We start from the raw sequence: 24,591 nt of genomic DNA, 5'->3' as shown, positions 1-24,591 counted from the left end.
CTATAGGTCCTCAGTTTGGTGCATTATTACAGATGAGATCCTCTTCTGAACCTTAATTAGTTAAAGAAATATGGGAAAACCTTAATTAGTTAAGGAGATATGGGAAGTAGGGTAATATTAATAAAAAGATCACGCGGAATGATTTTCATAAATGATTAACCATGAATAATATTTCGAGGTTATTATTACTCGTAGTACTCCCTCCTTCTAAAAGTTTAACACCTATTTCATTCTTTGGTTTTTCCAAAAGTCTAAGTCCTATTTGTAGTTATTATGTACTAAATTAAATTGTTGATAGGAAAAAAAAGTATTTTAATACTTATTTGTTGCATGTTTATTGGCTTTGTCATATGATAAATGAATTAATTGTTTCTTGTTCTTGGTGAAAAAGAAATAGGACAATTTTTTTTTGAAGGAGGGAGTACTACGTACTACTCCCTCCATTCCAAATTGATCTACATATTTTATAGGTACACTAAGACCAAGAAAAGCTAATAACTCTCTCATATTACATTTACTCTAGCAACAAATTCAATACATGCACCATCATCACTATTTTCTAGTCAATAGCAAATCGAGATATTGCATGTGGGTTATAAATACTTGTGTGCATGGATGCATGCATCAATGTCCATTTACTCTAATGCACAAATAACGAATAGACTTAATGAATGAACACAAATATGTAGATCATTTAAGAATAACCCAAAAAAACTATATATAGATCAATTTGGAATGGAGGAAGTATCAGTTTACTCATGATTACGCTAATTATTCCACTCAATTCTCACTTTCTCAGTGCCAGCAATCAATGCTAGCCAGCCTACTCCGGCAGTCGATGCATTCAATATTCAAGGAGTAAAACGCAAAAATGAATAAACTGAAGGTGCAACATTGTAAAATGACCTTCTCCGAAGGGGCGAACTGAAAAACTCCAAAGGCAGCACAAATCTCGTCCGTACCTGCCCCGCTTCTACCCAAGCGCCTTCCGCTGCAAGCATCCACTGGCTGACAGGTGGGCCCCACCACGTGCCCCTCCTCCACCTCCCGCCATATAAAAACCCCAAAGCCCCACCCACCCACGCTTCTCTCCAATATTTTGTCGAACCGATTGAGGGAAAAAAAAAGAGAAAAAGAAAAGAAAAAAAAGAAGAAGAAGAGAGAACTCGAACTCTCGCCTACCATTTCGCCCCCCTCCGCAAGCAATCCACCACTGCATCGGCGGCGAGGGCTCACCGGCGGCGAGCCATGTGCGGCGGCGCCATCATCCACCACCTGAAGGGGCACCCGGAGGGGTCGCGCCGGGCGACGGAGGGGCTCCTGTGGCCCGAGAAGAAGAAGCCCAGGTGGGGCGGCGGCGGGAGGCGCCACTTCGGGGGGTTCGTGGAGGAGGACGACGAGGACTTCGAGGCCGACTTCGAGGAGTTCGAGGTGGACTCCGGGGACTCGGATTTGGAGCTCGGGGAGGAGGACGACGATGACGTCGTCGAGATCAAGCCGGCCGCCTTCAAGAGGGCCCTCTCCAGAGGTATGGGCGTCGCTGGGAGCGGCTTGATTTGTGTAGTTTACTTGTTCTTCAGGGATTGATTGCTGTTGTAAATCGTTAGTTCTACGGCCGATTGGGAATTTTTTTGGGGATCGAGGACGCTCGGTGGATGGATTGGGAGGAAAAAAAGGGGATAGATAATTTTAGGGGTTGATCCTGAGAGATCAGATTTGGGGTGATACTCCTGTTTAATTGGTGATTTAGGGTGGAATGATGTGCCTCCATGTCTTATTTGTGGTGATCAGGGCTTCATGTGCTGATTCTGTCTGCTAGGATTTTAGAGATGCCATTTCAGCTCTTGCACTGTTCGATCTTTTTTTTTTCTTTTTCTAAATTGCGCAATCCATATGATTACCTTTTTCTCCAAGGAGTTGAATTCGCAGTAAAGGGGAAATTATTCTCCGTTCTCTTTGGAGGTCTCCCCATCTGGGTTCTTAGTTGTTAGATGGATGACCCTAGTATCGCTTGATGTGGTTGTATGATTGCGAGAGGATTGTTCCGGACGTAATTCAACTATTAGTCGAAGTAAAGGATTTTTATGATGTTGACTGTCAAGTCCTACATGCCTTAGCATATACTCCTGGCTGTTTAGTCGTCCTGGTGCCTGTTTTTGGTTCTATCTTTCGGTCAATAGCGTCAAATCATTTTTTTGTGGTCTTTGTTGGCCTCTTTTGCTTAGACATACTAGTTCATTTTATTTATGGGGATGTTACCTCTTGTGTAAATTGTCTAAATCGGTTGTATCTAGTCAGTCGTGTGAGCTAAACCACAGATCTTTGTTGAAGTGTTGCAACTCAGTTTTGGTGTTCCTTGTTTACAATTAATGTTGCTGCAGCATATTGATGTTAGTCCGTAAAGCACAACTTTAGACTGCAATTGCAGAAATGATGAGGTCCATTCATGGGTTTTTTTTCCTACAATCTTGAATTTCATGATTTGAGATATGCTTTCCTAAAATTTGAATGTTTATACGCATGGTTGCATGTTCCAACTTCATGTTTGTGACCAAAAGAAAATAACATCAGCAAGAGAAGTTCATCTGTGTAATTTCTTGCCATTGATGTTGACCTTCCATTGCAGATAACTTGAGCACCATTACCACTGCCGGATTTGATGGTCCTGCTGCAAAGTCTGCCAAAAGAAAGAGAAAGAACCAATTCAGGGGCATCCGCCAGCGCCCTTGGGGTAAGTGGGCTGCTGAAATCAGAGATCCTCGCAAGGGTGTTCGTGTCTGGCTTGGCACTTTCAACAGTGCTGAAGAAGCTGCAAGAGCTTATGATGCTGAAGCACGCAGGATTCGTGGCAAGAAGGCCAAGGTGAATTTTCCAGAGGCTCCAACAACTGCTCAGAAGCGTCGTGCTGGCTCCACCACTGCTAAAGCACCCAAGTCAAGTGTGGAACAGAAGCCTACTGTCAAACCAGCATTCAACAATCTTGCCAATGCAAATGCGTTTGTCTACCCATCTGCTAACTTCACTTCAAACAAGCCGTTTGTTCAGCCTGATAACATGCCATTTGTTCCTGCAATGAACTCTGCTGCTCCTATTGAGGACCCTATCATCAACTCTGACCAGGGAAGCAACTCATTTGGCTGCTCTGACTTTGGCTGGGAGAATGATACCAAGACACCAGATATTACATCAATTGCTCCCATTTCAACCATAGCTGAAGTCGATGAATCTGCATTCATTAAGAGCAGTACCAACCCAATGGTCCCTCCTGTTATGGAGAACAGTGCTGTTGATCTGCCTGATTTAGAACCCTACATGAGGTTCCTTCTGGATGATGGTGCTGGTGACTCAATTGATAGCCTTCTCAACCTGGATGGATCACAGGATGTTGTCAGCAACATGGACCTCTGGAGCTTTGATGACATGCCCGTTAGCGATTTCTATTGAGGAATTCGAAGTCTTCTAGTCGGAGCATGTACACAGGGAAAAAAAAGGTAAGGATTATCAATTTGATTTTTTCTCTCTGAATATGCACGATTTTTTACATTGCTCTAATTTTGCTTGTGTTTTTCAGGAATAAATACTATTGGAGATTGGGAGGCACCTGCATGGCACCTTGGGGGTAGCATATCGTTATGTTTAGCTTAGATGCAAAAGGCTGCATCCTGAAACTCTTTGGTGATTGGACCTGTTCCCTATCCGCTGTCTATGTATGGCAGCCATCTATGAGACTCAAGAACTGCTTTTTTTTTTCCGTTCTAGTTTTCTGTCGTTGCTACCTGTATATGGCTATGAACATCGTGAATCCATGGCCATTATGTTTTAATCTATGTTGTTGACTGCTCTTTCTTTCGGTCTTTGCTGTGCTGCGCTATGTTGGTGATAACTAGCTACCATATTGATTTTCTGTACATAATTCATTTGTTGAATCCGAAATTAAATAGTGCATTGACTATATATTTATATATTATATCTTGTTAGATTGCAGCCTTGCAGGGTTGTTGCTCTTGCTACTGGGCGCGTGCCATCCAGAATCAGGATTTCTGGAAAGATGCTTCACTTCCTCTTTTCTTGATGTGAATAGGCAGTATGACCGGCCAGGTATAAGCTTTGTGATAACAAGAGGGGTATTTGGCACATGTTGTCACTTTTTCTTCTCGAGATATTTTTGTTAAGACTATGACTAATTCAGAGCGAAGACCTACGAGCTTCGTGACTGTTAGATATTTTTTAAGAAGGGCGAAATTTCAATGAATGTTTAACTGCAGCACTATTCTAGATGTCTTTGGTCCAAGTCAAAATATCCTTGCATCACACTTGGATCATGGTCAATGTCAGTACAGTCTTTACGAGTTGTGGACTTGTGGTCCCATGTCATGGTGGTTGGTCGTGATTTGATGCCGACATGGTTGCGCTTGCGCATCGCATTCTTGATTTGTTACGGCTGGGTCATGCCCTTTTCCTTCTCTCGCATCATTTTTTGCTATCCTCATAAATCACATGGCTTCCCCTAAAGACAAAAGGATTATCAAACGTGGTGGCCACTAGTGTTCCATCAAGGGAGCATCACAAGCCAAACACTACCACCGTTTGTCTCCCGTTGGCCAGGGTCATTGTGCGGGACAGAGCGAGACAGCTCTACCTAATTACCTAAAGCTTGTTAAGATTTCAATAGGCTGCCGTTGTATATGAACCCTTCAACAAGTTTAGAAACTTTTGAGTGAGAGAGCTTGTGCAATGCATGTTCCTTCAGCTGCACCAACTTTGACTTGCCTCTCTTGAAGCTCTAATCTCACCTACCTTCGCTAGAAAACTGAAAACTGAGGTTAGCATCGAACTCTGGGTGCGGCAGGTTAATCACAGGATCTAATCTGATGGTTCGCTCCTAACACATTCTCTGTTAGGTTGGCTCCTAATCGTATTGTATTACCTTGTACTGTTGGTTGGGATTCTGATACCGATTGCTGAGCATAGCGAATCATTCATTAAAAGAAAAAAAGGAACATATTCGTTCAAATCTCGAAGGACTAAACATTCACAAGTATTATATGTAGCCTTCACTCCAGATCTCACATGACCTCGAAAACTTTGAGAAATTAAAAATTACAATGGAGGCTGATGAGGAGATGGCATACGCATTTGATTTGAGTGGAGTACCATTTCAAATATCAGAGTATGTTGTGACGACAAGCGCGGATGATAATCAACGAACCAAGCCACATATAGTGGACGATGCTTTACAATCCACCTTGTGACCTCAACAACCCAAAACACGCCAAGCATAAAATAATATTTACATATCAAACGGAATGTTCCCACAATGGTACATTTTTCGAAAGAACAAAAATTATATATCCATATGAATCTACCTCTACTTTCTTTTCAAAAATTGAGAAAAACGCCTATCTACTTGCTCCTACAAGAAAGATGGGAACAAATAACCAGAATGTTATACTTTCCTAAGAGGGCTATGGGATGATGTGGACATATATCACAAGGCGAATGTCTGAAGTTTGCTGTGCCATCTATCTCTTCTCACTCCTAATTCCCTACTCAAATCACCAATTCCCGTCTCATGACCACTTGGAAAAGACAAGTTTTGGCCTTCAAAGTAGCCAACGCGTACCGCGTACATGACACAAGCATCGGGTAATTTTAATACCAAAAGGTGTCTCCGTGGTTAACCCACTGCACGAAATGCTCAGGTAAATTCTGAGTATAGATATCAGCATCTTGATTTTCCTGAAAAGTTTGAAATTTCGCAATTGGTTATGTTATTAGCACAATGATATTGCATATTTGCATACATGATCTCTACCCTACCACTATAAATTCTCACACAATTAATCTCCAGAATTGGTCTGAACAAATTTCAACAAAATCAAAGAACAGAATTTAGCGGAATCGAACTGTTGGGAACATATGCTCACCATGGTCTCAGAATTTATGCCACTTATAACATTCTCCGCTGAAAGGTTCACATCTGGAGTACTAATTGCAATGGACCTGTTCAAGCACAATCCATCAGCATTCAATGAGTTACAAAAAAATGTTTCAGAGGATATCTTCAAATTAGCATCAGTGAACATACTGGAAGCTCAGAAGACACTTGTTAATTGGATTTAGGAAGTGTGGCAACATAATATTTCCATTTTACTCCCTCCGTCCCATAATATAAGGGATTTTGACATTTGCACTGTTTGACCATTCGTCTTATTCAAAAAAAATTGAAATTATTATTTGTTTTATTTGTGACTTACTTTATTATCCACAGTACTTTAAGCACAACTTTTCGTTTTTTATATTTGCACAAATTTTTTGAATAAGACGAGTGGTCAAACGTTACAAATAAAAAGTCAAAATCCCTTATATTATGGGACGGAGGTAGTACTTCTCAATACATATAGTTATATCAAGTGATACAACACGATACTACAGATTTGTGTTTATTACATGGAAATGCAGTGAGAGCAAAAGAACTCTAGAATTTAGATTGATATGGAATTAAGCATTAAGGGTAAGAAATTTACTGGACAATCAACTAATAATTATCCTTCACTTTTTCCTACACTAAGGCAAAGAAAATGTGTGTAAATCAAATTGACTGTCACTGTGAAGATGATATTCTGTCAGTCGAAAACGCTAAAAAAAAATACATTAGCAATGCAAAAGCAAACACCTTTCATCGCTTGAGTTGCCTGAAGTTGAAAGCCATTCAAGATCCAGAAAGTTTGAATCACCAGAATGAATGCTACTTTCAGTTTCAACGCCGCCTGGAACATGATGTGTCTGAGGTATCATAGGTGTATACCTGTAGCGAATTTTGAGAGAGGAATTAAGGTCTCAAATACAAATGGTAGTAGTCCACTATTTAAAATACCATGCTTTTTCATGATTTTCTAGTAAAATACTTGTATGAGAAGAGTGAAGGTCAAAACCTTGAACGAATAGAAACCAACCTTAAGTTTGATACCTCACTTTCACAGGTCAATGAAATTTCATTGCCATGTACTGAATCAGATTCCAACACTGGAAATTGTGACCCACTTTTAACATCAAGCGGTGCTGCATTCAACAGCTCCTTGTCTTCATTATGGCAACCACTACATCCAGATATGGATGTGTTGCTTCCATAAAGAATGCTGCCATCTGATCTCACTCTTTTTATTGTACTGTGGAATTAAAGAAAACAGTCAATGGTAAGAACCCCTTACTGTTTTACAAAGTGCATATTTCAGTACGGATTATTTTTGTTTTCTTCGAACGTAACAAGCAGGGAAGCTACAAAAGGTAATAAATGGCTAAAAGCTCTCGTTTAAATAGGAACAAGCATCCTGCTACAGTTCAAAAACGTTTTGGAATAGCAAAACAGCATAATATGCAACTCCTAACTATGTTTTCGCTACTGCGCACCATTGACTCCTGTACCATGATTTTAAACTCCCAAGGATGTTTTTACCAAAAGTTGTGTGTTCCATAACAGCATATCATCAGGAGATCTTAGTCCATATTCGCATAGTATACAGAGCAGTGACATATCAGGTAGCACAAATGATCATCTCAAGTTTTTCAATGGCATTTAATACTGCTACCTTTTAATTTTATAAGATGAAAATAAGAACATGATATTCTACTTGTCAATTATTTCACATGCGAAAGGGAGGAGCATGCAGCTAGGGCAAGCTAGATGCTTATAGATTTTAAATTGTAAACCATTTATTTGGATAGCATGCATTGATAAGCACTGGGCATATTATTCATTACCGGATCGCATCAGGTCGCTAGGACAATAAATAGGTGAATCATATGTTTTAACGAATTTTGCGAGTATTTATAGAATAATCCCAGCAAACATCAGTAATATTAGAACATCATCAACAAACTAGTACAACCTGCAGATCTAATTTTAATGTATTGCATGGTCATATAGACGAATATTCTTAAGCTTACCGTGCGTGCACAGCGATATGATCCACTGAAGATGACTCTAGCTCCCAGAGTGCAGGTTTTCCTTCCTGTGGTTGGAAGTAGCCAAGAAATCTGAAATACACAATGGACAAAAAAACAAGTCATAAATAAATGTAAGAACAACGACCACTGTTCATATTTTGGTCAGACCAAGTGTTTCTGATTAGTGAGCACATGCTGTAAACCATACAAGTTTATGGCTGCTTGCTTGTTAGCATCGATACAGGTATTGCTGTAGTGCCGTTGTAGTGTTCTGAAGAACTCTTGTGATCGAATAAAAAGCTTCAGATGACCTCTCTTTGCAGAGAATATCTTCAGAAAAAGATCACAGTAAAGAGAAATTAGACAAATGTTCAGCTAAAATGAGAAATAGAACACCATATGAAATAGAGAAAATAAAAGATGTGATGTCAAGCAAAAGGGCAAATATACTCTACTGAAGTTTAGTAATAGAACAGAAGTGCAGAATCCACCAATGTCCTTCAATGAGAAAGAGCCTTACTCTTATCATTGTCCAACTGAAGCTAAGCAGGTTTGTCAATATAAATGTTGATTTCATAATAAAGAAAATCATGCAAGGGAAGTTCTTTTATGCGTGTTAAATAATTCATAGTGGAAGTCTGAAAGATAAGAAAAAGGAAGCACTTTAGTGAGCTCAAATGCTACTTAAGCTATTAAATCTTAAAATCAAATGCTGTAATTCCCTTCCAGGCAGCCATGACAACCAAAGAATATCACTTCTCCCTAGAATAACCCAATTATACCATTTTTCCTAATTTAATCCATGATCACCACATGGGAGCACCAACAGTTTATCCTGCTGCTTGCAGTACTTCAATAATTCTCAGAAAAAAATGGATTTCCTGTTAAATACCTTGTTATGAGCAGCCGAACCACTGTATTGCACCGCAAGGGTGTCACCCATCCTCTCATAAAAGTGCATCAAATGATGAGCCAAGGGGTCATCTAAACCAAGTTCTGGGGATTCTACAGAACCAAGCACATGCAACTGATGTCCAAGAGCAGCTAAACCATAGGCATACTGGGCAACATTTGTTCGATCCAAGCAGTCTATACAGTTCGTCCGTAAGACACCCTTTTGGAATTTTGGTGGTTTTAGTGGAGGTGATTCGTTGTTTTCAGCTTTATCCTCTGTAGTTCCATTGCAAGAGGAATCAGAGCTGCCAGAGATGTCTTCTTGGGATATGTCACCAACAATTTCCGTACAGTCTGTGTTGTCGCTATTGCTGTTTTCTTCACATAAAAATGGATCAAGACCACTCCTAAAGAAAATGGAATGGAACACATAAATAGGAGCATTAAACCATTATTTGACATATAACGCAACAGAAATCATAACGGACAAATTAATATTGGGAAGGAAAAAAAACTTACAATAGGGAAGGCCAATGATGAGCAGTATCAGATCCGGTAGATGGTGCAAGTTGACAATAGAAGAACTCAGTCAACCTCAGAGCACGGAACGCCACTTTCAAAAGAACATCAAGCACATTTGTAGGTTTTCTAAAACAAAGATACTTCAGTCATGCACACTATAGAATACTGGCAGATGGGAAATGGAAAAAAAAACAACAATCAATACCCTCGAGAGTTTTCATGAAGATCCCAATGCAAGAACCTCAAATGATTTTCCTCTGGTATGTTCTTGTTTATTATCCTTATCGCCCTATCAAATTCACGACGAAGTATTGACTCTCGCCTCTCACGTTTCTTCCCATGTGAACAACAAAAATAAATGTGAGAAGGCATACCAAAATATCATTCATGTCCAGGTATATAAATGTTGCACAAGATGCTGCTACTCTGGAATAACAAGGTCAAACTAACCTTAATCAAGTTTAAAATAATGATAGGATCTCCATATCTTCTCCTAAGATTCTCAAAATGCAGCCTAGTAGCTTCATAATTCTCGCCCTTCTGATGCACTGACCAATTGATAATTTATTTGCAGAAGTTAGTACTGCATGGCATAATATGCATCATAGATAGGTTTAAGAGCTTACATATAATATCAGGTTTAATGTTCATCTTTGATGTCTCCTGTGACCAAAATAGCGGGATTGAACCCCTGTTCTGCACAACAGAACTTACTTCTGTAGGCCTAGGTCCAGCTCCATAAACAATTTGCTCAGTCTCAACATCATTTGCTACTCTGCCTTTCTCATTCACCCCCCTCTTTAAATATCTGTTCAGCAGCAGATAAACTTTTTCACCCCAAATCCTGCTACAATAGTAAGGAAAATAATTGCTTAATGAGCACATGTACAAACCTGGTTCCAGCAAAATGCCTTGAGCGTCTAGCAATGAGCGTGAACATGATGTCCTTCCCGGATATTGAAATTTTATCCTAATGGCACAACATCCACATTTTTAATAATCAAGGCAAAAAAATATATGTAGTAGACGGATAATATTAGGTAATTATATATAATTAGTGAGAAGAAGGTTGGATCAAGATTAAATTATATGAACAACGTGAGCAGCATCCAACAACTTCATTCTGTTAGGGGAATGAATGAATAAAAAAAGGACAACTGAACAACTTCATTCTGTTAGTGGAATGAATGAATAAAAAAAAAGGACAATTGAATTGATTTCCTTCGCATTAGCAAGGAGTTATTTAGAAGGCTCCTACCGAATATTGGTAGGCTGGAAGCTTTTTAAAAATCCAGTCTTATTTTTTAAAAATAAATCCTATTGTGAATAATTCAGTCATTCCTATTAAAAATATTCATAGATGGATATAATAACAACTTCCACAAAACTAATTCCAGTGACACATACCTGCTTAAAAAATCCATAGACCAACGCAACGGTCCACAAAGTACTTCCAAGAAAATTACGTATCCCTTGTGTGAGAAATTCATTCCACACAAAAGTTGACTCATATATGTTCCAGCCTTCCTGTGGATCACTCAAGTTCTTTTGAAGGCTTCTCATGATATGGTATGAGTAACTGAAAAAGAAGTCCTTTCTAAGATCAAGTGTATTCAGTATCTTCTTGTACCTGCAGCATTTCATAAACAATCAGCTTCTAATTTAAGAAATGCAATAGTTAACCGGAAATGAAAAACTAGGAACAGTTTTCCCATAATATATTATTTGGTCCATAAAAACAATATCTAATATCATAATCAGAGTGCTTTTCATGGGGTTGGGTGTCGAACCGAAGAAATTCCCATTGAAATGTGAACTTTGGAACTAGTTGATGAAATGGATCTTCATGTACTGATTATAAAGTTTTTTATGCATAAAGACAGAAAAGAGAAAAAAACTCAAGGCTTGCAGCTGGAACAAACCTGTTCTCATCCTTGGAATTTAGAAATCTGGATCGCGTCTTAGAATTCGCTAACTCGACCATCGAAGTCTTAATCACCTGGTATACTGGATGATCAAATATCTCCCCAATTTTTCGCTGCTCGGTAATAATTAACATGTAAAATGGTCCAACAAACTTTATGAAACCTGCGAAGATATTTCATCATCAAGTGCATTGTAATACAATTAAATTTTGCTAGGGTATAAACAAAGGAGGAGGGGTTGGACTACTTACCGATTATGCCATAAAATTTTGTAACAAACTTTACACCACCAGTCAACCTGTGGTCTTCATCAAGATTTTTTAACAGTTCATGATATTCACTTTGAGTATACACAGTACAACACTCATGTAAGTCAAGGTCCGATGGCTCCGATCTATTAATCTTCAGTAATCTCCAATGTGTTTTGCCAGTGTTAGTTCCAAAAATATAAAACCTCTGCAAAGCAAAATACTTGGTTAAGAATTGTGACCAGAAGCACAAGTTACTGAACAAGGAAATTAATGAAATCTCTGGATCCAAGAACGTTGAGCACCTAAGCTGCAAGCATACTGACCAACAGAGTGATTGTGTACACAGGTGAAATACTTAAAAAGAGATATTGACAATATTTTCACCGAACACCCAGAACATATGAGGCCAAGTCTCTACACAGGAACGTGATTGCCAATTGTGCTAATACGTTTTGTCACCAATTTCATATGCCAACAATCTACCATAGCAGAGTTTCTAGCGATCAGATCATAGCAAAATTCCAAACACAAGAAAAGCATGCAGACTGCAGAGACAGTCAGCCCTTCTGAGATAAAAGAAGGAATTTATAGATATTAGCCTTTTTCCTAAGACTGTGTATTTGCCTTCTGGATCAGCAAAGTTTCAAATATGCTATCTCCAAAAGTCCAAACTAAACTCACAACAAGCAATAAAAAAAGCATCAGCAAAACTCCCCAAGAAATCCTATCAAAACAACAAGCCCAAAATATCCCCAAATCCCCTAAAAACGTTAAGCATCCAATTAGCTAACTCTCCATGTTCATCTGACAACCATTAGAATGTACAAATATTATCCACAAACAATTTTCAGAAACGGCCTTGCACTTGGAACACATATTAGACCGAGCATGTCGAATTAATCCACAAATGAAGAAATTGAAGGCTACGATCTAATAACTACAACAGCCGCAGATATGACGGTAAGCAAATAGCTGCGCAGCACGGCTACAACAAGAAGAAATGACACCTTCCCAATGATCCAAACAGATCAGATTCCCTAACCAAACAGCTCGAAGCAACATGTCCCGCCTCCTCTCTAATCAAACAATCTGGCCTTGAAACCTTCCCCCACCACCACCACCACGACGCCGCAACACCAGCACCAGCAAACCGCGCCGGCGCATTGGGACAACCTTCCCCCACCACCACCACCACGACGCCGCAACACCAGCACCAGCAAACCGCGCCGGCGCATTGGGACACGCACGCAGGACGCCATCCTTACCGACTTGCTCTCGTAGAGCTCGAAGCTCTGCAGGCAGGCGGCCTCCTGCTCCACCGCCACCGCAGCAGCCATGGACGGGGGTGATCCGGGCGGATCACCCGCTCAAATCAACCGCCCCAATCCCCCCCCTCCGCCACCACCGCGGAGACCGTATCACCGCCCCTCCGTCACAGCCGCCGCCGCCGCCGCCGGCCGGAACCCTAAATCCCGTGCCGGAAGCTTGAGGTAGAGCATTCCCCGCCAATCACCGCAGCATCAGCCGACGCCGGTGGCGGCGGAGAACGGCACGGGGCTCGAATCGCGAGCCGTGGAAGCTTCTAGGAGGAGATCCGCGGGAGAAGCGTGGGTGGGAAGGAGGAGGAGGAGGAGGCGGTGGCGACGAGGAGGAGAATTCGCCTCGCGGAGGAGGAGGAGAGAAGAAGAAATCCGTGAGTTGGCGGAGGAGGAGGGCAACAAGATACAGGTTGTTACGGGAAATATTTTGCTCTCCGTTTAAATTTAGCTTTTTGAGTCCGTTTCCCTGTGGAGACGGTAAACTGGATAAGCACGCACAGGGCTGATTTGTCTCCGTATCATCTCCGTGTTGTACTGTCGTACCGTGCAGAGAACTGATGCAAAATAGTGAAATACTCATCCCTCCGTTTCACAATATAAATCATTCTAACATTTCCCATATTCATATTAATAGTAATAAATCTAGACTGTCTAGATTTATTACATTGTGAAACGGAGTGAGTAGTATGCTATTGCGAGCAATTTTTTTCTTGGCCGGAGTAGTTTTTATATAAAGCTTGCGAGTAGTTTCTATACAAAGTTTGCGGGATACTAGTAGAAATGTATAGAATGTAAATAAAAAAAAGATTTGGAATGCTAGACATCCCTCTAAACATTTTTAATAAGAAAGTGTGAAAGTGTGGAGATTGAACACGACATTTCCAAATTGAAATCACACGGCCATCACTGCACTATCAAATAACCTAACATTATTTGTGCTTCTCATTTATTGCCAATTCACCGTGTGAGATGAGTAGTCCTTCTCTAACTATTCTCAGTGGTTTGTTTACATAGGCTTGGTCGCGAAAAAGGAGAGAGAGGGGTTGGGAAAAAAAGTGTCGAACAAAGGTGATAAGAAATTTTAAATGTATGAATATCACTGCCGTTTCGGACATATGAAAATCCCGTTTTGGACATATGTAAATCATACTGATCCCATGAAGGAATAAAATTTATCTGATCATACATGGTAAGTTTAATAATGGATACAGTCTGTGATTTTTTTTACTTTTTGAAATTTTTAATTTTAAAAATAAACACTTTCAAAAATTATTTCTAAAATCTGAAAGTTTTGAGGCAAAATAATGTTACCACGCCAGTCTATTATTACAGCGTTGTCTTGTTGTCACGCCACCTAGGTTAGCGACGTAGTCAAAAGATTTAGATTTTGAAAACAAGTGTTGGAAAGGTTCGTTTCTAAAATTATAAATGGTTAAAAAAATATTTAAAATATGCTGTTTGTATACATGACAACACTCTAATAACAATAGATTAGATTCAAACCGCTCTTCCAACTGTCAAGGTATAAAAACACAACAAACTAAGCACACCATCAAGATCCCAGCGACGTCATCCAAGAACAAAGAAAACGCACAGCTTATTGCGATCGAGACGCTAACCTACTTCCTTCCATAGGAAGGAGCATCTGGTTCGCGGAATCGAAGCTGTGGTCGCAGGTTTTGCAGCTGGTTCGCGCACGACGTCAACGCATACGCGGGGTGGATTTGGCGCGAGCCACCAGAGAGGAGAGAGAGAGGCCGGGCGATTGACCGGGTGGACGTGGAGGGATCCAGTTGGACGAGTGCCTCGGGCTCGGGGTTTGCGTGCGTGGTGCGGGCGCCTCAATGATTGGAGGCAGGCGCTACGTTGCGTTGGTGCGATGCACCGAAAACTTTGGAGCTTTTTTTCTTGGGTCCACATCCTACACGAGAGCCACACACGGTGGGCGCCAATTGTATTTGTCCCTAGATCAAAGAATCTATAGCTATATATGAGTATATTTTTTCTAGGACTTTATCTGCATATATACAGTGATGAGTTTATAAAGACTCGTACCATAATTTGGGGTTTAATTATAGCAAAGGGCTTAGGGTGTGTCTAGTTCACGCTAAAATTGAAAGTTTGGTTGAAATTGGAACGATGTGACAGAAAAGTTAGAAGTTTGTGTGTGTATGAAAGTTTTGATGTGATGGAAAAGTTGGAAGTTTGAAGAAAAAATTTGAAACTAAACAAGGGCTTATTCCAAATGTAGGATAGGAAGACACAAGAACATTATATAGTTACATGAGCAAAATATAATAGCGTCCATCCTATGCCAGCCAACGGGGTCGGAGTAGCTGTTTTGAGTCCCGCGAAATTCCTATTTTCACATAATTGCTACAGTATTCCTTCGAAATTCCTACACTCGATTCATGCGAACCAAAATACATAAACAGTTAAAAAAACAAAGGAATTGCCAGCTCTACGAAAATCCTATGAACCAAATGAGTTCTAAATAGAAAGAGCGATTATTATATGAGCTAGTTGTTGCATTGGCTATACTCCAATATATGACAAATTTATAGTAATAGAATGTATCACATCTAATACTATATTTGTTTATTTAAAAACAGATGGAGTATATATGTTAGGTGACATATATTGCTATTGACTTGTTACTACATTTTTCTTGTATAAAAAATGGAGCGGTACAATTTTCAAATTAGTTATTTTATCTTGGATTGGCATGGTACTCTACCACGCAATTTGCATGGTTTAACAAAACACGGATGGTTCCTTAATTAGTCGTACATGCTAGAAAGCTAGATGCACAAGCATTCAGATGTATATACGTAAGTACTCCCTATAAATAACATTAAGCAATCTCCCTATAATATAAATTAATTAATACGACGTACTTCTTTAATTAATTTGCGCGTTGCTTAATGAGCTCGATCAATAGGCCGTGATCTCTCTTTTTGTGACCATGTGCTACCTACACGGCATTTGCTTAGCTTAATGTGCTCATCTTCGACTGCATTAATTAATAATTAAGCAATCGGTTTTGATGGTGATCTACCTATAGCGACAACGACGACAACAGAGAGAGTTGACGACGACAAAAGAGCACCCATAATAGTTATCTATAGGCTATCTATAAGAGATCCATATCAGCATATTATCTAACTTGGAAGAGATTAAATGAAGAGAGAACAAAGCTATCTACTAACCTAGAGATAGTCTATAGAGAAAAACGAGACAATGAATTAGAGAGCTATAAATACACATGTAGACACATTATTGAGGTGGTTTACTATTAATCTAGTCTATTACTGAGATATACATATTTTATAGAGAGCATCTTACTTTACCATTGTAGATGCTCTCTAAGGGAGGTTCACTGTAATTTGATCGAGTCTAGCTTGCACGAGTACGCGAAAACAAAGTGATTTAATACACCACTGATGATTCACATGCGATATAAAACACACGAACGAAGAACAGGTAGACGACAAAGACGATGTGCATGCAGAAACGCCGTACACGTACAACAACAGTGCCGATGATGTCGTACATATGTGATCGATGTGATGTGCCATGTGTGTCCAGGGCAATCGAGAGATATTCCACACAAATATAATTCCATTGTCCAGACGGCTCACCTAATTAATTAAGCACACTATTAAGTACAGGAAAAATTACAAAAACCACCTCATAAGTCGCTTGAAGTTTAAAATTCCACCAATAAGTTAATTATTTTGTTACAAATGTTTATCCATATATTTAGTTTTGTTGCAAAAATCATCCCAACATACACATGCTTAACCGAATCAATATCTTTTAATAAATGCTCCCTCCGTACTCGTAAAGGAAGTCGTTTTGGACAGCGATACGGTCTCCAAAACATAATTTTGACTTCTTGTTTCTATAAAAATATTTATTGAAAAGTGATATATGTATACTTTTATGAAAGTATTTTTTAAGAGAAATCTATTTATATAATTTTTACATTTTTCAAACTCAACAACTTGAGAATTATTTATGATTTATATTCTTAAGGTTTGACTTAAATATTGTCCTAAACGACTTCCTTTACGAATAGGGAGGAAGTACTTCCAGAGTCTTGATACTTTTTTTTTGAGATTTCACAAATAAAATTGCTGACAATAACTTAAATGTTTTTTTTTTGCAATTTTAGGGTTGTTTTTGCAATTCTCAAACTTCAAGTGAATTATAGGGTTGTTTTTGCAATTTTCCCTTAAGTATAACTACGTATGCATACAGAGTACAGATACACAGGCTATTATTAGCACGTGAGAGTTGATGTCCACGTCATGGATGTCGTAAATCGATCTGTTTCGTCGTCACACACCTTGCAGTAGAATCGATCGATGTCGACATTATGATGTGATATAATTAATCGACACCTGTTCATTTTAGTAAAATTTGTTTTTATTGCATGAATCCCATTCAAACGGGAAGGGAGCTAGCTAGCTGGCAATCCAATATTTGCATGCTTCCAAATTCATATGTGGAAGTAAATTTTCATTTCAATCAAACGTGACCGAGAGTATAATTAAGTGTTTCTTTGCTGAACTACGTTGGAACAAGTCCATAGAAAAAAATGATATGATATGAAAAACATGCATATAATCAATTTTTCTCTTCTGTTGTTTATTGTTCTGGTAAATTTTGCTCTAGATCATTTGTGGTTTGTTGGTTCTAAACTATCGAGGGAATATCCATTCGTTGTTTGCATGTTATCTAAATGGTTATGAAAAAAATTCAACGAGATCGATTAATATGCGATATTAAACATGTGTGAGTGATGCACATTTGAGGCTAACCTCCTCCATTGTAGGTATCATGTATCACACAAGTTAGTTATTCACATTATTGATATGACAGCAGATAATTGATTTGCATAAGATTCAATTGCACAATGAGTACATTTAAATAGTACTATGGGTTTTTCTGTTCTTCAACATATTGCTATAGATATGCATTGACATCGAGAGCCTATGGAAAATATTTCTATAGATATTCATTTGTACTGCTGACTATAACAGGCAGTACTATTTCCATGTGGATGTTTCATAACCACAAAATTAAATATCATTTCCTGATTGATTCGTACAACTGTGCATTCACCGCGAATAGTGCACACAGCTTATCGTTCTCATACGAAAGACTATTCATATATATAAGAATAAACAACAAAATAATTGAAGAATGCTTATATGGTTAACAATATGCAACGGCCGGTTTCACATAAAAATATCGAGAGAGAGATCAGAGAGCTATCACATACATAGACGTTGTTTGACATCCTGATGCATTTTAAATAATTACTCCTTCTGTTTTTAATCAATAACTATCAATTTTAATTAAGTCATTTTTTAAAGTGCTTGTCACTACACTTTCATTAGTAAGATTCTAACTTTGCCTCTACCGAACCCCCACATAGTTCTATTTTGGATCATTCCTTTTCTCGAGACCCCCTTTAATTTACTAGTTTTCTTAATTCTATTTCCTAACAATTTTTAGTTAAATTTTAAATAATTAGATTGGTCAAAAAATTTTAACTAAAATTTTGCCGTGTTATACATGCCAAATATTTTTAATAGCGTGTTTGTTTTGTGTTACAAATGCTATTATATATGCACGGTGTTTGCACGCTCTAGACGTGCTGATCCAAAATATCAACAGAAAACTAGCGAGCTCTTGTCAAATCCATCTTTCCTCATTCGCAACGACAACACAAAGCATAATCGTTAATCTGGTATATATACAGGACATACGTGCAGTGGCTATCACATGAATTATATTCGAGATAGAGCCATACACCTGCCGTCTAAGGCTGTGTTTAGTTGGGAAAATATTTTAGATTTGGTTGTCACATCGAAGGTTTGACCGGACGTCGGGAGGGGTTTTTGGACACGAATAAAAAAACTAATTTTATGGCGAGCATGGAAACCGCGAGACGAATCTATTAAACCTAATTAAGTCGTCATTAGCACATGTGGGTTACTGTAGCACTTATGGCTAATCATGGACTAATTAGACTCAAAAGATTCGTCTCGTGATTTCCATCCTAACTGTGCAATTACTTTTTATTTTAATCAATATTTAATACTCCATGCATGTGTTGAAATATTTGGTGTGATATTTTTGCGAAAAATTTTTGGGAACTAAACAAGGCCTAATTTGCAGGGCGCATGACAGCGAACAACAGAGATAATAAATGAGAAAAGGGGGGGCGAATTGAAGAGACTCGATGCATGGCTTGTAGAGAAACCGCTGTGAGAGGGAAGATATATGCTTACTCTGGCTCCCATTGGATGGTCTAATCAGTCAAAGAAAAAGCCAAATTTTAAATTTTCATGCTTAATTTTGAGATATTTTAAACGTAATTTCTTTTTTAACATTGACTTTTAAATCACCAAGAACACATTTATAAAAGTTTTACCTACAAATTTATTTTTATTTCCTAATACGGTTTATTAGGAAATATGCCAAACGATGGGGACCTTGCTCTCTGACATCTTCGAGAGGGAGGGTGCCTACAGCGGAGGCAACCAATAATCAATCGATGCATGTTTGTATCGCCCTCAGACAGTGAAGATTACGACCAGATTCAAGCTGAGTTGATTACTGTTAATTGATTACCGTTTATGCATGCCATTAGCTTCAGCCGTCGATAGGATGATCAATGATGATAGGATAATTAACATCAATAGTGATATCAATAATCCACCCAGCAAAACTAATTAACTGGTCACTGCATGTACGCATAACCTAATCGTTGGACTGGATCAAGGTCGGCGCAGGGGATTAATTGGAGACCATCTCACTTGGAAATCAGAATAAAACTGTTTGAATCGCCGGAGCTTGTGTACCTAATAAATAGGTCGGGCTCTCGTGTCATCGATCAAAAGGGACCACATCATTGACGACGGAGAAAATTGAAGAATGTCTAGCTTTATAGCTAGGAGTATTGGTGTTCAGAGCAGATTGGATCGATTAATCTCCATTATGGTAAAACAGCTGCTTTAATTAATTTGCTAGGCTGATCATAGCACTCCAAATTAAATCAAGCAAGTACGGTAGTAGTACAGCTCATGCTCAAAGCTCCAAAGAACAACTTTTGCGAATAAGTTAGCCGCGCCTTTTCTTATTTTTCTTCGCCCTCGCCCGCACGCAGCTCGCCGCGTCGCTGTCGTCGTCGGCGCTAGCTGGGCTTACCTCGCCCACGCGACCCTTCGCGCGAGACCTCATCGATCGCCGGTGGGCCGGCCGGTCGCCTGCCGCGGCCGGCATGCAACAGGCTCGTCACTGACGCTGACCTCACTGAGTCACTGACACTCTGATGGCGGCCGGCTCCGGTCAGTGGTGTGATGCAGTACTGCGAACAGATCAGAAATCAGCTGTAGCTGCTGTAGCCTGTAGCAAGCAGCGTGCAGTGGCACTGTGGCAGAAGCGACTGACCGATCGGGCATGCGTTCATTTCGCAGCTGACTCGGCCGTCCCGGATTACACTTTTTCCTGTGTGGGAAACTAGGAGTGACGATTTTTATGACGAATCCAACAGGAAAAGTATGTTACAAGTGGAGAGACTGGCAGAGAAATTCAGAGTTCAGATTTAGATCAGCTGGCCAAGAAAATTAACGCTCTTATCATCTACTTATCAACTGCAGCCAAATTTAGAATTATAGTTAAATTTAATTTTTAGAGTTCATTTTAGTGTTTCTTATCTTACGCTAGTTTCCAACGTTATTTTTAAAACCACAATCGACATAGATTTTCTAAAAGTTATATTTACAAATTGTTTCCCTTCATTCATTTTTAAGCTGTAGCTCAAACGAGAGAAAATTTCTTCTATAATGATTAAGGCCCCGTTATTTTCCACCCATTAGCTAATATATTACGAACATGTTTTCCAAGCCACTAAACAACATGATTCTTTTAGAAGAACTTTCCATGTAAAAATTACTTAAAAATTTAAACAAATCTATTTTTAAAATTTATGATATCAATACTTGATTGATTATGTGTTAATTGAATTTCTTCTCTGGCAAGTAGGCCAAACCTTTCAAACGAACAGAGCTGCATGTTTCTCTGCATCTGCATGTCCTGTTTTCCTGATTCCAGACCACACGGGCTTGCTCTGTGTTTGGTAGGTCGTTGGGAGCTGAGTTTTGCTGACAAAATGCTACTTACATCGTTCTCATCCGATCAAGTGCGTGCCTTGCAAGTTGCAACAAAGCTTATTACTAGATCCAACCATTTCGCTGCCAGCACTCACGCAGCATGCCGCCGTCGCCGTCGCCGATGACTCGCCGACGTGACGCGTCCCGGAGCGGATTCCAAAGGCTTAATTTTTTTTGCTAGGCAAAAAGGCAGCAGCGAAAGCAACAGACAAATTCAGCTAAGAAAGGCCAGCGCTAGCTGCTTATTCCTAGCATTTCGCACATTCATATTAATGTTAATGGATCTAGATATATATATACTATGTAAGTCATTTTAGCATATATATGTCTAGAATGACATCAATATAAATATGGAAAATGTTAGAATAACTTGTATTGTGAAACGGATGAAGTTATTAGCTTCCCCTGGACGAGGGCTCTTTGGCATGTTACGATTAAGCTGATCGGCATCATCATCAAGACGGCGACGCCCGTAAACCGGGGAATTATTGGCTCCCCAATGGCGATGCCTGGGACGATGTGGGCCAAGAAAACGGCCAGTGGCACGGCGCGATTTGCAAGTAAAGATCGATCGCGATGGACGTCGTTTTGTTAATTTGTTCCCTTCTGGCCCAGCTGATCAATCGATCGATCGATCGATTGCAGGAAGAGTAGTGGCATTCAAGTTTTGATGGTTTTTTTCTGCACTGCATGGAGGGTTTGATTGGAAGAGGTTAGCTACTAGTAGGACGGTAGCGATGGGTCTATTCTGAATTTTTGATTGATCGATCGGCGTCGTCGCTGTTGGGTAGTCACGGTTCAGAAACTGGTACAGATTCCTATTTCCTGGTCCTGTGTATTTAAAGAGTAGACGCTTCTTGTCTGCACTCATATATGCAGACATACTCCTACACCGCACAATGCATGGATTCATCGTTCATCTGCCAAGTAAGGGCCCCTTAGAATCGCATGAATAAAAAAATGGAGGAATAGAAAAAACACAGAATTCTGACAAAAATGTAGGTGTAAAACATAGGATTGGAAAATACAGGAAAAACATATGAATGACCATTTGATTAGACCACAGGAAAAACGCAGGAATCAGGTGAGATAGATAGACTCAAAGGAATTTTTCCAAGAGGTTAGACCTCTTGCTAACTTTCCTCTAAAATATCTATAGGATTACACATTTCCAAGGTGGGTGAGAGAGCGGAGGAGAAGCGCGAGAACGCACGTTGAGGCCGATGCCCTTGATGTGGGTCTGGGTCGCGATCCACTGCTTCTTCCTCCTCGATCCTCATCGCCGCTGCCGCCGCCGCCGCCGCTGCGAGGACGTTCAGCAGCTAGGACGGTCGTGCACGCGGCGGTGACATGAAAAGTAGAGAAAGTGATACAAAGTAGAACAATTTACAATTACAATAGTATATTTTAGAAGGCGCGCGGATTAGGTGGTAAAGATATAAAGGCATGTGTAGTGGAGGGTGACGCTATCGAGGCGGTTCCGTGATTGAGTTTCCGAACCCCTCGAACACAATATTTACCGTTGGATACACATACGACGGCGCAGATGGGGAAGAGCGAAAGTAGCAAATTATGACTGCGATCCTAGTGAACACAATCACGTAGGATCATGTTCGGCGCAGCGATCATGTCGTGTTTTATCGTACTGTAGCGCTGCGACTGCAGCAGCTATTTGAGGATTAATAACTGATGGAATAGACCTGATGGAATTCACAGATCACACAATGAAGGGCCCGTTTAGTTTTGATACCAACTTATTGCCTTATTGTCTTACCAATTTTTTTAATAGTAGCAAATGCATGTTTGGTTAGTAGTAAATACATGTTTGGTTTGCTACTTTTGTCACAATAATTCAAATTCAATACTACCTAATTTGGTAGTGCTAAAACTCGCTAAGATTTTAACACAAAAATTGGATTCAAACCAACAAGCCGGAAAATTCATCACCTTCGCCGTCATCTCCGCCTCCCAGTCGACTGTTGCGCCCTGTTGAAAGGACGACTTTGGTTTTTGTTCTCCCCAAACAGGGAGTCGGACAATAATTCACCGAACCCCACGAACGCAATGACTTCCCGCGAGCCCTCCTTCCCCTCTGGGAGCGCACCGAGTCGTGCATAATATCGTATGTACATGATCCACCCTTTGCTTGCTTTCGCTCGGCGCGTTCACCGGACAACCTTTTCATGGCGCCGCCGCCGAGCTCCGTTGATGGTGGCCGCCCCACATACTAGTGGAGACGATGTGGCAATGCAGTACTAGCAGGATTGAGGAAACGAAGAATTGTAGCTGTAGGATTCATATAAGACAGAGATCATAACATAATGCATCGATTTGGAATCGTTCACGAACGAGATTTGACATAATTTGCTTGATCCTACACAAAAGAACAGCTACTTCCGTAGTCTTCATCTTCACGGTCACACCAGCGTTTATACATAGCAGATCAGCGACAACTTGTACTACCGAAACACGAACAGAGCACAAACACATTCTACTGCTCCAACCATTCTCGGCAACCATTTCCAGCTTCTACTACCGCCACGCTGCCATTACCCGAGCACTACGCTATGATTCAGGCGATGGTGACCTGGACGGACTTGGTCTTCTTCTCCGGCGGCGGCCGCTTCTTGACGGTGACCGTGAGCACCCCGTTCTCGCATCGCGCCGAGATGCCGCCGGTGTCCGCGTCCTCCGGGAGGCGGAACTTGCGCGCGAACGCCCTCGGCGACGCGCGGCGCTCGAGGCGGATGTACTTGCACTCCCCTTCCTCCTCCTCCCGCTTCCGCTTCCCGTTCCCGGCGCCATTGCTGCTCTTCATCACCAGCACCCTGTCCTCCTCCAGCGTCACCTGCGCAGACAAGAAAGAATCGCGCCCAAACTAACTCGCTGATTCGAACGCGAATCGAGGAAATTCAGGGCTCGGATTTTGTACGCACCTGGATGTCGGACTTGGAGAGGCCAGGGACGTCGAGCACGAACGCGTACTCGCCGGGGGTCTCCATGATGTCCACTGGCGCGCCACCACCGATTCCACTGATGCGGTGCTGGCCGTGTCCATGCGCGGCGTGGTGCGCGTGGTCGCCCGCCGAGCGGCGGTCCCCGGCGGCGGCGCCGAGGCGGTCGAGCACCTCCGGCAGGTGGAGGAGGCTGGTCACGGCGGTGTCGAACAGCTCCGTCATGGCTACCAACTTGGGCTTTGCTCTCTCGCTCTCCTTCTTGCTACTGCAGCAATGGCGAGACGGCGGTGGAGGAGAGGAATGGGTATAAAGCGAGCGGAAGCGAAGGTTCGAGATGGCGCGGAGTTCGCTGCGCTGTCGCGCGTCGAGAAAGATCAGGAGACACTTGGAAGAACCTCGTACCCACTTGTACATTGGGCCGAACAAAGCCCAAATCTCCCATCACAGCAGCTGTTTTGGACCGCAGTCTAGGCCTTGGCCTGGTTGGAGAGTTAATCCGCAGACACCGAGCCCATCAAATCTGTTGCTGACACTGGTGGCCTCGTGCATGGAATATAAAGTCCACTTATGGCCTCTCAACTTTACTT

The 24,591-nt window shown here is 40.8% G+C and overlaps 3 protein-coding genes across 4 annotated transcripts; 1 reads left to right on the top strand and 2 right to left on the bottom strand.

Moving 5' to 3' along the window:
* The first annotated feature begins 1,083 nt into the window (after positions 1-1,083).
* LOC4330935 (ethylene-responsive transcription factor 1-like) lies at positions 1,084-3,962 on the top strand. The gene is made up of 3 exons (NM_001401990.1): positions 1,084-1,528; positions 2,627-3,491; positions 3,572-3,962. Exons 1-2 carry the CDS (start codon positions 1,249-1,251, stop codon positions 3,442-3,444), a joined length of 1,098 nt encoding a protein of 365 aa, NP_001388919.1. The 5' UTR covers positions 1,084-1,248; the 3' UTR covers positions 3,445-3,491; positions 3,572-3,962.
* A 1,317-nt stretch (positions 3,963-5,279) lies between these two features.
* Positions 5,280-13,275, bottom strand: LOC4330934 (phosphoinositide phosphatase SAC3). 2 transcript variants are annotated; one of them, XM_015771074.3, is made up of 16 exons: positions 12,805-13,275; positions 11,540-11,744; positions 11,286-11,451; positions 10,771-10,993; positions 10,257-10,333; positions 9,990-10,171; positions 9,814-9,911; positions 9,569-9,696; positions 9,361-9,489; positions 8,840-9,248; positions 8,156-8,277; positions 7,948-8,037; positions 6,957-7,169; positions 6,677-6,808; positions 5,928-6,003; positions 5,280-5,739 (listed from the first exon to the last, which is right to left on the bottom strand). In XM_015771074.3, exons 1-16 carry the CDS (start codon positions 12,874-12,876, stop codon positions 5,653-5,655), a joined length of 2,409 nt encoding a protein of 802 aa, XP_015626560.1. In that variant the 5' UTR covers positions 12,877-13,275; the 3' UTR covers positions 5,280-5,652. The 2 variants fall into 2 exon arrangements, with proteins under 2 accessions (XP_015626560.1, XP_015626561.1); XM_015771075.3 differs by having other exon boundaries at positions 12,547-13,050.
* A 10,036-nt stretch (positions 13,276-23,311) lies between these two features.
* LOC4330933 (18.6 kDa class III heat shock protein-like) lies at positions 23,312-24,282 on the bottom strand. Its single transcript, NM_001416979.1, has 2 exons — positions 23,984-24,282; positions 23,312-23,895 (listed from the first exon to the last, which is right to left on the bottom strand). The coding sequence occupies exons 1-2, from the start codon at positions 24,224-24,226 to the stop codon at positions 23,620-23,622; spliced, it is 519 nt and encodes a 172-aa protein (NP_001403908.1). The 5' UTR covers positions 24,227-24,282; the 3' UTR covers positions 23,312-23,619.
* Between the last annotated feature and the right edge of the window lie 309 nt (positions 24,283-24,591).

Source organism: Oryza sativa, chromosome 2 (genome assembly GCF_034140825.1).
Source record: "Oryza sativa Japonica Group chromosome 2, ASM3414082v1".
In the NCBI taxonomy this organism is placed as follows: domain Eukaryota; kingdom Viridiplantae; phylum Streptophyta; class Magnoliopsida; order Poales; family Poaceae; genus Oryza; species Oryza sativa.
Note: the sequence above shows the minus strand (reverse complement) of the source record. Positions and strands in the feature narration are given on the sequence as shown.